Source organism: Bombina bombina, chromosome 2, assembly GCF_027579735.1.
Source record: "Bombina bombina isolate aBomBom1 chromosome 2, aBomBom1.pri, whole genome shotgun sequence".
NCBI lineage: Eukaryota > Metazoa > Chordata > Amphibia > Anura > Bombinatoridae > Bombina > Bombina bombina.
Window position 1 is genome coordinate 652,427,194 of NC_069500.1, and position 13,393 is coordinate 652,440,586.

General features: G+C 39.8%; 1 protein-coding gene across 2 annotated transcripts in view; it reads right to left on the minus strand.

Annotated features, from left to right (window-relative positions):
- Nucleotides 1–13,393, minus strand: part of IFT74 (intraflagellar transport 74) — a 414,649-nt gene that overhangs the window by 251,077 nt on the left and 150,179 nt on the right. For both annotated transcript variants that reach the window (XM_053702593.1, XM_053702594.1), the window contains one exon: nt 1,827–1,965. In XM_053702593.1, coding sequence (XP_053558568.1) covers nt 1,827–1,965 — 139 coding nt within the window. The remainder of the gene's footprint in view (nt 1–1,826; nt 1,966–13,393) is intronic.

A 13,393-nucleotide genomic window follows, 5' to 3' on the forward strand; every position in this document is an offset into this window, starting at 1 on the left:
ACTTGAAACCTATCTTGTATCCATGAGTGATGACCTCCAGGACTCACCGGTCTTGCACGTCCCCAAACCAAGCATCTGAAAAGAGCAACAGTCTGCCCCCTACAAGATCCAGATCTGGATCGGGGGCCGCCCCTTTATGCTGACTTTGTCTCGGCGGGCTTCTTACTCTGCTTGGATTTATTCCAGGACTGAGCCGGCTTCCAAGTCCACTTGGATTGCTCAGGCTTTGCGGAGGGCTGCTGACGTTGGGATTTATCCGAACGAAAGGAACGAAAATTAGGACCTTGTCCCTTAGGTTTGTTCTTCTTATCCTGCGGTAAAAAGGCACATTTGCCTCCAGTAACCATGGAGATAATCGAGTCCAGGACCAAATAGAATCTTTCCCTTAAATGGGAGGGAAAGAAGTCTTGACTTAGAAGTCATATCCGCAGACCAGGACTTCAGCCAAAGTGCCCTTTGGGCTTGAACAAAAAAACCTGAAGCCTTGGCATTCAGGCGAATAATTTGCACATTTGCATCACAAATAACAGAATGTCACCTTTAAGGGCTTAATTTGTTCCTGGATCACGTTGAGGGGACCCTCCACTGTGATCAATTCAGATAAGGAGTCGCACCAGTAGGTAGCCGCTCCAGCAACCGCTGCTGGCATTTCAATCTTCTTATCCATGGGCTCTTTAAACAACGAACTATCCTTAAGCGGTATAGTAGTGCGTTTAGCAAGCGTGGAGATAGTGCCATCCACCTTGGAGATGGAACCCCACAACTCCAATTGAGAGTCCGGGACCGGAAACAATATTTTAAAGGAAGAAGAAGGGGAAAATCAAGAGAAGTAACTGCTCAGTAAAGTCTGGCGGTAAAAGGGCCCCTCCAGATGGAGGATTAGGAGTGCTACGGGAAGCTAAATGTGTATTAGATGAATGTAGGGTGCGCACCTCACGGGAAAAAGAGTCCTCCCAAGGTGGACGGCTCAGTGGTATCAAACATATTAACCTTCTTCGACATGATTTCCCAATCACAAGGCTGCGCAGCTCCTAAAATGAAAGTAAAAACCCTGTACGCTCCAACATCTGCCTGAGCCTCATCTCACACAAGTTGCAGCGTAATCAAATACATTTGATTCCATACAGATAAAAAGGAACCACACTGTGACCCTGTCTTCTTGCGTTATCATATGTATTTAAAATGAAACGATCTTACCGGAATCTATGCCGTGGAACAGAAACACAGCCTTTCAAGTTTGACAGTCTTGTAGCATCGCTCCTGACATGAACTTGAGTGATGGAAGCAGGCAGTGAAACTCGTCAACATTGATTGCTTAGGAGCTGTTAATACGAGTCTGGATGTGTTCGCAGAAAAGACTCTCCCTGCATCTCCAAACTCTAACATTCGTCAATGCTCTCACTGAGAGGCTGACAAGACTACTTAAAACTCCAGTCTCATTTCGAAGGGCAGATACCCTCCATAAGGAACTACTTCGAATCTTCTGACACTTCTCTGCCAACCTCCTGTGACGAAAGGCAAAGAATGACTCGGGTATGAGGGAAGTGGGGGGAGTATTTAAGCCTTTGGCTGGGGTGTCTTTGCCTCCTTCTGGTGGCCAGGTTCAGTATTTCCCAACAGTAAGGAATGATGTTGTGGACTCTCCTCATATTAAGAAGGAAATATTTGAACACAAGTAGACTTTTATAGACAATCTTTTTTTAGAGGTTTGCAGTAGCTAAACAACAATAACTAGCTGTGACATTAGCAACCCTTACACAACCTGCTATCAGGTGCCACATGCAAATAGACACAACATATTGTTTTAAACATTACATCCAAGTTACCTTCAAGAGCTGTTCATTTCTAGCTTTCATATCCATGTAAATGGCTTGCTTATCCTGCGACATATTTCTAATGATCCCATCAGCAGCTTGTTTTTCATTTTCAATTTCATTTTCTACATTTTTAACATGATCTTCTTTACTACAATAACATACAAACATTACACTTTGATTATATTTGTGATGGGAAAGCCTGCCAACATACGTTATCATTTATTTAGCAAGTAAAGCACAGTTTCTGTATCCCATTTGGATAACAATGTCATAAACACAAATAGTAAAAATAAGATTACTAATTATGATCACAACTTTCAACTTGTTAATTTAAAAGGACAGTGTACTGTAAATTGGATTCTCCTTAATGTGTTTCCAATTACTTGTTATACCAGCTGCAAAGTTTGAAATGTATGGGGAATTCTTCATTTAGGTATATTTTTGTATATGAAAAAACTTTCTACTAACTGAAACCAATACAGTGGGCTGATCGTGTAGGAAAAGAATACATAATTATTTTATCAGTCTAATTAACTATTTACACAAATGACTCTGTATCTTCTGTATTACTGTTTACTTAAAGGCCAGTATATAGGGCCTAATATTCAAAAGCCCGCCGCTCAGGTGAGATATTCTCAAATAATCCTCCAATGACATTTTCAAAAGGCAGATTTTGCTATACTTTTCCAAAGGGCATTCCCTGCATTTCTATATGTGAAGGAGAGACAAGCCCAGTGCAATATAGCTCTGTTATTACATTCAAACTTTGCACATTCTATTTTGTATTTTATTATGAAAACAGCAGTGTATTTAGGATTGCAATTTAACAAATTCTGATTATGCTTTGACAGTTTCTGTGTAACTTTAACAAATTAGAATCATACGTTATATATTTATGTGTATCTTTTACAAACACTTTTGCATTTCTTCTATTTTTTATTGAAATTGAAAAACTGTCAGTTTCCCAGAGAGCTTCATTACTTTCCATGGGCCAGATAATCAGACATTTTCTAGTTTGGAGATTATACAGTAGACTTCACAGGGGCTGAACTTTCTGAATTTTCTAAGAAAAGAGGGGAACCTGGAAGTCCCAGAGAGATGCCTTCCATACAGCTAGATTTAGAGTTTTGTCGGTAACGACCCGCGTAGCTAACGCTGGCTTTTTTCCCCCTGCACCTTTTAAATACCACTGGTATTTAGAGTTCACAGAAGGGCTACATTAGGCTCCAAAAAAAGAGCGTATAGCATATTTACCGCCATTGCAACTCTCAATACCAGCGGTGCTTACGGACGCGGCCAGCTTCAAAAACGTGCTCGTGCACGATTCCCCCATAGGAAACAATGGGGCAGTTTGAGCTGAAAAAAAAACCTAACACCTGCAAAAAAGCAGCGTTCAGCTCCTAACGCAGCCCCATTGTTTCCTATGGGGAAACAGTTTCTAAGTCTGCACCTAACACTCTAACATGTACCCCGAGTGTAAACACCCCTAACCTTACACTTATTAACCCCTAATCTGCCGCCCCCGCTATCGCTGACCCCTGCATATTTTTTTAACCCCTAATCTGCCGCTCCGTACACCGCCGCAACCTACATTATACCTATGTACCCCTAATCTGCTGCCCCTAACACCGCCGACCCCTATATTATATTAATTAACCCCTAATATGCCCCGCACAACGTTGCCGCCAGCTACCTACAATAATTAACCCCTAATCTGCCGACCGGACCTCACAGCTACTATAATAAATGTATTAACCCCTAATCCGCCTCAATAACCCTATAATAAATAGTATTAACCCCTAATCTGCCCTCCCTAACATCGCTGACACCTAACTTCAAGTATTAACCCCTAATCTGCCGACCGGACCTCACCGCTACTCTAATAAATTTATTAACCCCTAAAGCTAAGTCTAACCCTAACACTAACACCCCCCTAAGTTAAATATAATTTAAATCTAACGAAATAAATTAACTCTTATTAAATAAATTATTCCTATTTAAAGCTAAATACTTACCTGTAAAATAAACCCTAATATAGCTACAATATAAATTATAATTATATTGTAGCTATTTTAGGAATAATATTTATTTTACAGGCAACTTCGTATTTATTTTAACCAGGTACAATAGCTATTAAATAGTTAATAACTATTTAATAGCTACCTAGTTAAAATAATTACAAAATTACCTATCAGAATCCTATCAGCCAATCGGAATTCGAGGGACGCCATCTTAGATGACGTCATTTAAAGGAACCTTCATTCGGACTTAGGACGTCGGAAGAAGAGGATGGATCCGCGCCGGAGGTCTTCAAGATGGAGCTGCTCGTCATCGGATGAAGATAGAAGATGCCGCTTGGATGAAGATGGTTGCCGGTCCGGATCTCCTCTTCTGCCCGGATAGGATGAAGACTTTGGAGCCTCTTCTGGACTTCTTCTTGCCGCTTGATAGAAGACTTCAGCCGGATGATGGATCTCCAGCCCCCGCTTGGGCTTGGATGAAGATTTCGGAGCCTGGACGGATAGGTGATGGATACCCGGTGTGGTGAAGATAAGGTAGGAAGATCTTCAGGGGCTTAGTGTTAGGTTTATTTAAGGGGGGTTTGGGTTAGATTAGGGGTATGTGGGTGGTGGGTTGTAATGTTGGGGGGGGGTATTGTGTTTATTTTTACAGGCAAAAGAGCTGAATTCTTTGGGGCATGCCCCGCAAAAGGCCCTTTTAAGGGCTGGTAAGGTAAAAGAGCTTTTCTATTTTAATTTTAGAATAGGGTAGGGAATTTTTTTATTTTGGGGGGCTTTGTTATTTTATTAGGGGGCATAGAGTAGGTGTAATTAGCTTAAAATTGTTGTAATATTTTTATTATGTTTGTAATTAATTTTTTTATTTTTTGTAACTTAGCTTTTTTATTTTTTGTACTTTAGTTAGTTTATTTAATTGTATTTATTTGTAGGTATTTCATGTAATTAATTTATTGATAGTGTAGTGTTAGGTTTAATTGTAACTTAGGTTAGGATTTATTTTACAGGTAATTTTGTAATTATTTTAACTAGGTAGCTATTAAATAGTTATTAACTATTTAATAGCTATTGTACCTGGTTAAAATAAATACAAAGTTGCTTGTAAAATAAATATAAATCCTAAAATAGCTACAATATAATTATAATTTATATTGTCGCTATATTAGGGTTTATTTTACAGGTAAGTATTTAGCTTTAAATAGGAATAATTTATTTAATAAGCGTTAATTTATTTCGTTAGATTTAAATTATATTTAACTTAGGGGGGTGTTAGTGTTAGACTTAGCTTTAGGGGTTAATACATTTATTATAGTAGCGGTGAGGTCCGGTCGGCAGATTAGGGGTTAATACTTGAAGTTAGGTGTCGGCGATGTTAGGGAGGGCAGATTAGGGGTTAATACTATTTATTATAGGGTTATTGAGGCGGGAGTGAGGCGGATTAGGGGTTCATACATTTATTATAGTAGCAGTGAGGTCCAGTCGGCAGATTAGGGGTTAATAATTGTAGGTAAGGTAGCAGCGACGTTGGTGGTGGCAGATTAGGGGTTAATAAATATAATATAGGGGTCGGCGGTGTTAGGGGCAGCAGATTAGGGGTACATAGAAATAACGTAGGTTGCGGCGGTGTGCGGTCGGCAGATTAGGGGTTAAAATTTTTTATTAGAGTGGCGGCGATGTGGGGGGGCCTCGGTTTAGGGGTACATAGGTAGTTTATGGGTGTTAGTGTACTTTAGAGCACAGTAGTTAAGAGCTTTATGAACCGGTGTTAGCCCAGAAAGCTCTTAACTCCTGACTTTTTTCTGCGGCTGGAGTTTGGTCGGTAGAGGCTCTACCGCTCACTTCAGCCAAGACTCTAAATACCTGCGGTATGGAAAAGTTGCGGCTGGAAAGTGAGCGTTAGACCCTTACCTACAAGACTCTAAATACCAACGGTAGCCCAAAACCAGCGTTAGGAGCCTCTTTTCCATACCGCAGATACCCTTACGTCAATTGCGTATCCTATCTTTTCAATGGGATCTTTCTAACGCTGGTATTTAGAGTCGTGGCTGAAGTGAGCGTTAGAAATCTAACGACAGAACTCCAGCCGCAGAAAAAAGTCAGGAGTTAAGAGCTTTCTGGGCTAACACCGGTTCATAAAGCTCTTAACTACTGTGCTCTAAAGTACACTAACACCCATAAACTACCTATGTACCCCTAAACCGAGGTCCCCCCACATCGCCGCCACTATATTTAAATTTTTTAACCCCTAATCTTCCGCTCCGTACACTGCCGCCAACTACGTTATCCCTATGTACCCCTAATCTGCTGCCCCTAACACCGCCGACCCCTATATTATATTTAATAACCCCTAATCTGCCCCCCACAACGTTGCCGCCAGCTACCTACAATAATTAACCCCTAATCTGCCGACCGGAGCTCACCGCTAGTATAATAAATGTATTAACCCCTAATCCGCCTGACTCCCGCCTCAATAACCCTATAATAAATAGTATTAACCCCTAATTTAATAGCTACCTAGTTAAAATAATTACAAAATTACCTGTAAAATAAATCCTAACCTAAATTACAATTAAACACTACACTATCAATAAATAAATTAAATAAACTACCTACAATTATCTACAATTAAACCTAACACTACACTATCAATAAATAAATTAAATACAATTCCTACAAAAAATACAATTAAATAAGCTAACTAAAGTACAAAAAATAAAAAAGAACTAAGTTACAAAAAAATAAAAAAATATTTACAAACATTAGAAAAAAATAACAACAATTTTAAACTAATTACACCTACTCTAAGCCCCGTAATAAAATAACAAAGACCCCCAAAATAAAAAAAACATAATTTATGTAAGAACTTACCTGATGAATTAATTTCTTTCATATTAGCAAGAGTCCATGAGCTAGTGACGTATGGGATATACATTGCTACCAGGAGGGGCAAAGTTTCCCAAACCTCAAAATGCCTATAAATACACCCCTCACCACACCCACAAATCAGTTTAACGCATAGCCAAGAAGTGGGGTGATAAGACAAAAGAACGAAAGCATAAAAAAAAAATAAGGAATTGGAAAAATTGTGCTTTATATAAAAAAATCATAACCACCACAAAAAGGGTGGGCCTCATGGACTCTTGCTAATATGAAAGAAATGAATTTATCAGGTAAGTTCTTACATAAATTATGTTTTCTTTCATGTAATTAGCAAGAGTCCATGAGCTAGTGACGTATGGGATAATGACTACCCAAGATGTGGATCTTCCACGCAAGAGTCACTAGAGAGGGAGGGATAAAATAAAGACAGCCAATTCCGCTGAAAATAATCCACACCCAAAATAAAGTTTAAATCTTATAATGAAAAAAACTGAAATTATAAGCAGAAGAATCAAACTGAAACAGCTGCATGAAGTACTTTTCTACCAAAAACTGCTTCAGAAGAAGAAAACACATCAAAATGGTAGAATTTAGTAAAAGTATGCAAAGAAGACCAAGTTGCTGCTTTGCAAATCTGATCAACCGAAGCTTCATTCCTAAACGCCCAGGAAGTAGAAACTGACCTAGTAGAATGAGCTGTAATCCTTTGAGGCGGAGTTTTACCCGACTCGACATAAGCATGATGAATTAAAGATTTCAACCAAAATGCCAAAGAAATGGCAGAGGCCTTCTGACCTTTCCTAGAACCGGAAAAGATAACAAATAGACTAGAAGTCTTTCGGAAATTCTTAGTAGTTTCAACATAATATTTCAAAGCTCTAACTACATCCAAAGAATGCAATGATCTCTCCTTAGAATTCTTAGGATTAGGACACAATGAAGGAACCACAATTTCTCCACTAATGTTGTTAGAATTCACAACCTTAGGTAAAAATGTAAAAGAAGTTCGCAACACCGCCTTATCCTGATGAAAAATCAGAAAAGGAGACTCACAAGAAAGAGCAGATAATTCAGAAACTCTTCTAGCAGAAGAGATGGCCAAAAGAAACAAAACTTTCCAAGAAAATAATTTAATGTCCAGTGAATACATAGGTTCAAACGGAGGAGCTTGAAGAGCCCCCAGAACCAAATTCAAACTCCAAGGAGGAGAAATTGACTTAATAACAGGTTTTATACGAACCAAAGCTTGTACAAAACAATGAATATCAGGAAGATTAGCAATCTTTCTGTGAAAAAGAACAGAAAGAGCAGAGATTTGTCCTTTCAAGGAACTTGCAGACAAACCTTTATCCAAACCATCCTGAAGAAACTGTAAAATTCTCGGAATTCTAAAAGAATGCCAGGAAAAATGATGAGAAAGACACCAAGAAATGTAAGTCTTCCAAACTCGATAATATATCTTCCTAGATACAGATTTACGAGCCTGTAACATAGTATTAATCACAGAGCCAGAGAAACCTCTTTGACTAAGAATCAAGCGTTCAATCTCCATACCTTCAAATTTAAGGATTTGAGATCCTGATGGAAAAAAGGACCTTGTGACAGAAGGTCTGGTCTTAACGGAAGAGTCCACGGTTGGCAAGAGGCCATCCGGACAAGATCCGCATACCAAAACCTGTGAGGCCAAGCTGGAGCCACCAGCAGAACAAACGAGCATTCCTTCAGAATCTTGGAGATTACTCTTGGAAGAAGAACTAGAGGCGGAAAGATATAGGCAGGATGATACTTCCAAGGAAGTGACAATGCATCCACTGCTTCCGCCTGAGGATCCCTGGATCTGGACAGATACCTGGGAAGTTTCTTGTTTAGATGAGAAGCCATCAGATCTATTTCTGGAAGTCCCCACATTTGAACAATCTGAAGAAATACCTCTGGGTGAAGAGACCATTCGCCCGGATGTAACGTTTGGCGACTGAGATAATCCGCTTCCCAATTGTCTATACCTGGGATATAAACCGCAGAAATTAGACAGGAGCTGGATTCCGCCCATACCAGTATTCGAGATACTTCTTTCATAGCCAGAGGACTGTGAGTCCCTCCTTGATGATTGATATATGCCACAGTTGTGACATTGTCTGTCTGAAAACAAATGAACGATTCTCTCTTTAGAAGAGGCCATGACTGAAGAACTCTGAAAATTGCACGGAGTTCCAAAATATTGATTGGTAATCTCACCTCCTGAGATTCCCAAACCCCTTGTGCTGTCAGAGACCCCCAAACAGCTCCCCAACCTGTCAGACTTATATCTGTTGAAATCACAGTCCAGGTCGGAAGAACAAAAGAAGCCCCCTGAACTAAACGATGGTGATCTGTCCACCACGTCAGAGAGTGTCGTACAATCGGTTTTAAAGATATCAATTGAGATATCTTTGTGTAATCCCTGAACCACTGGTTCAGCATACAGAGCTGAAGAGGTCGCATGTGAAAACGAGCAAAGGGGATCGCGTCCGATGCAGCAGTCATAAGACCTAGAATTTCCATGCATAAGGCTACCGAAGGGAATGATTGAGACTGAAGGTTTCGACAAGCTGAAATCAATTTTAGACGTCTCTTGTCTGTCAGAGACAGAGTCATGGACACTGAATCCATCTGGAAACCTAAAAAGGTTACCCTTGTCTGAGGAATCAATGAACTTTTCGGTAAATTGATCCTCCAACCATGATCTCGAAGAAACAATACAAGTCGATTCGTATGAGATTCTGCTAAATGTGAAGACTGAGCAAGTACCAAGATATCGTCCAAATAAGGAAATACCACAATACCCTGTTCTCTGATTACAGACAGAAGGGCACCGAGAACCTTTGTAAAAATCCTTGGAGCTGTTGCTAGGCCAAACGGCAGAGCCACAAACTGGTAATGCTTGTCTAGGAAAGAGAATCTCCGAAACTGAAAGTGATCTGGATGAATCGGAATATGCAGATATGCATCCTGTAAATCTATTGTGGACATATAATGCCCTTGCTGAACAAAAGGCAGGATAGTCCTTATAGTTACCATTTTGAATGTTGGTATCCTTACATAACGATTCAATATTTTTAAATCCAGAACTGGTCTGAAGGAATTCTCCTTCTTTGGTACAATGAAGAGATTTGAATAAAACCCCAGCCCCTGTTCCAGAACTGGAACTGGCATAATTTCTCCAGCCAACTCTAGATCTGAAACACATTTCAGAAATGCTTGAGCCTTCGCTGGATTTACTGGGACACGGGAAAGAAAAAATCTTTTTGCAGGAGGCCTTATCTTGAAGCCAATGCTGTACCCTTCTGAAACAATGTTTTGAATCCAAAGATTGTGAATTGAATTGATCCAAATTTCTTTGAAAAATCGTAATCTGCCCCCTACCAGCTGGGCTGGAATGAGGGCCGCACCTTCATGTAGACTTTGGAGCTGGCTTTGGTTTTCTTAAAGGCTTGGATTTATTTCAGACTGGAGATGGTTTCCAAACTGATACCGCTCCTGTGGGTGAAGGTTCAGGCTTTTGTTCCTGATTGTGACAAAAGGAACAAAAACGATTATTAGACCTAAATTTACCTTTAGATTTTTTATCCTGTGGTAATAGAATCCAACTGTGAACCAAATAATTTATTACCCTGGAAAGAAAGGGAAAGCAAAGTTGACTTAGAAGACATATCAGCATTCCAAGTTTTAAGCCATAAAGCTCTTCTAGCTAAAATGGCTTGAGACATATACCTGACATCAACCCTAATGATATCAAAGATGGCATCACAAATAAAGTTATTAGCATGTTGAAGAAGATTAACAATGCTATGAGAATTATGATCTGTTACTTGTTGCGCTAAAGCTTCTAACCAAAAAGTTGAAGCTGCAGCAACATCCGCTAAAGATATAGCAGGTCTAAGAAGATTACCTGAACATAAGTAAGCTTTTCTTAGAAAGGATTCAATTTTCCTATTTAAAGGATCCTTAAAGGAAGTACTATCTGCCGTAGGAATAGTAGTACGTTTAGCAAGAGTAGAGATAGCCCCATCAACCTTAGGGATTTTGTCCCAAAACTCTAATCTGTCAGATGGCACAGGATATAATTGCTTAAAACGTTTAGAAGGAGTAAATGAATTACCCAAATTATTCCATTCCCTGGAGATTACTTCAGAAATAGCATCAGGGACAGGAAAAACTTCTGGAATAACTACAGGAGATTTAAAAACCTTATTTAAACGTTTAGATTTAGTATCAAGAGGACCAGAATCCTCTATTTCTAATGCAATTAAGACTTCTTTAAGTAAAGAACGAATAAATTCCATTTTGAATAAATATGAAGATTTATCAGCATCAACCTCTGAAACAGAATCCTCTGAACCAGAGGAATCATTATCAGAATCAGAATGATGATGTTCATTTAAAAATTCATCTGAAAAATGAGAAGTTTTAAAAGACCTTAATAACAGACATAGCCTTCTTAATGGATTTATAAACAAAATCTCTTATGTTAACAGGAACACTCTGAGTATTAGATGTTGATGGAACAACAACAGGTAATGTAACATTACTAAAGGAAATATTATCTGCATTAACAAGTTTGTCATGACATTCATTACAAACAACAGCTGGAGGAACAGATACCACAAGTTTACAGCAAATACACTTAACTTTGGTAGATCCAGCACTAGGCAGCGATTTTCCAGAAGTATCTTCTGACTCAGGGTCAATCTGGGACATCTTGCAATATGTAATAGAAAAAACAACATATAAAGCAAAATTGATCAAATTCCTTAAATGACAGTTTCAGGAATGGGAAAAAATGCCAGTGAACAAGCTTCTAGCAACCAGAAGCAATAAACAATGAGACTTAAATAATGTGGAGACAATAGTGACGCCCATATTTTTTAGCGCCAAAAAAGACGCCCACATTATTTGGCGCCTAAATGCTTTTGGCGCCAAAAATGACGCCACATCCGGAACGCCGACACTTTTGGCGCAAAAAAACGTCAAAAATGACGCAACTTCCGGCGACACGTATGACGCCGGAAACAAAGAAAAAAAATTTGCGCCAAGAATGACGCAATAAAATGAAGCATTTTCAGCCCCCGCGAGCCTAACAGCCCACAGGGAGAAAGTCAAATTTTAAGGTAAGAAAAAAATTGAATTATTCATATGCATTATCCCAAATATGAAACTGACTGTCTGAAATAAGGAACGTTGAACATCCCGAATCAAGGCAAATAAATGTTTGAACACATATATTTAGAACTTTATATAAAAGTGCCCAACCATAGCTTAGAGTGTCACAGAAAATAAGACTTACTTACCCCAGGACACTCATCTACATGTAGTAGAAAGCCAAACCAGTACTGAAACGAGAATCAGTAGAGGTAATGGTATATATAAGAGTATATCGTCGATCTGAAAAGGGAGGTAAGAGATGAATCTCTACGACCGATAACAGAGAACCTATGAAATAGACCCCGTAGAAGGAGATCATTGAATTCAAATAGGCAATACTCTCTTCACATCCCTCTGACATTCACTGCACGCTGAGAGGAAAACCGGGCTCCACCCTGCTGCGGAGCGCATATCAACGTAGAATCTAGCACAAACTTACTTCACCACCTCCAAGGGAGGCAAAGTTTGTAAAACTGATTTGTGGGTGTGGTGAGGGGTGTATTTATAGGCATTTTGAGGTTTGGGAAACTTTGCCCCTCCTGGTAGGAATGTATATCCCATACGTCACTAGCTCATGGACTCTTGCTAATTACATGAAAGAAATGCCCTACCCTATTCTAAATTACAAAAGTTCAAAGCTCTTTTACCTTACCAGCCCTTAAAAGGGCCCTTTGCGGGGCATGCCCCAAAGAATTCAGCTCTTTTGCCTGTAAAAAATAACATACAATACCCCCCCCAACATTACAACACACCACCCACATACCCCTAATCTAACCCAAACCCCCCTTAAATAAACCTAACACTAAGCCCCTGAAGATCTTCCTACCTTGTCTTCACCATGCCAGGTATCACCGATCGTTCCAGGCATCCGAAATCTTCATCCAAGCCCAAGCGGGGGCTAGACATCCATCATCCGGCTGAAGTCTTCTATCAAGCGACAGCTGAAGAAGTCCAGAAGAGGCTCCAAAGTCTTCATCCTATCCGGGAAGAAGAGTAGATCCGGACCGGCAACCATCTTCTTCCAAGCGGCATCTTCTATCTTCATCCGATGACGACCGGCTCCATCTTGAAGACCTCCACCGCGGACCCATCTTCTTCTTCCGACGACTTCCCGACGAATGACGGTTCCTTTAAGGGACGTCATCCAAGATGGTGTCCCTCGAATTCCAATTGGCTGATAGGATTCTATCAGCCAATCGGAATTAAGGTAGGAAAATTCTGATTGGCTGATGGAATCAGCCAATCAGAATCAAGTTCAATCCGATTGGCTGATCCAATCAGCCAATCAGATTGAGCTTGCATTCTATTGGCTGATCGGAACAGCCAATAGAATGCGAGCTCAATCTGATTGGCTGATTGAATCAGCCAATCAGATTGAACTTGATTCTGATTGGCTGATTCCATCAGCCAATCAGAATATTCCTACCTTAATTCCGATTGGCTGATAGAATCCTATCAGCCAATCGGAATTCGAGGGACGCCATCTTGGATGACGTC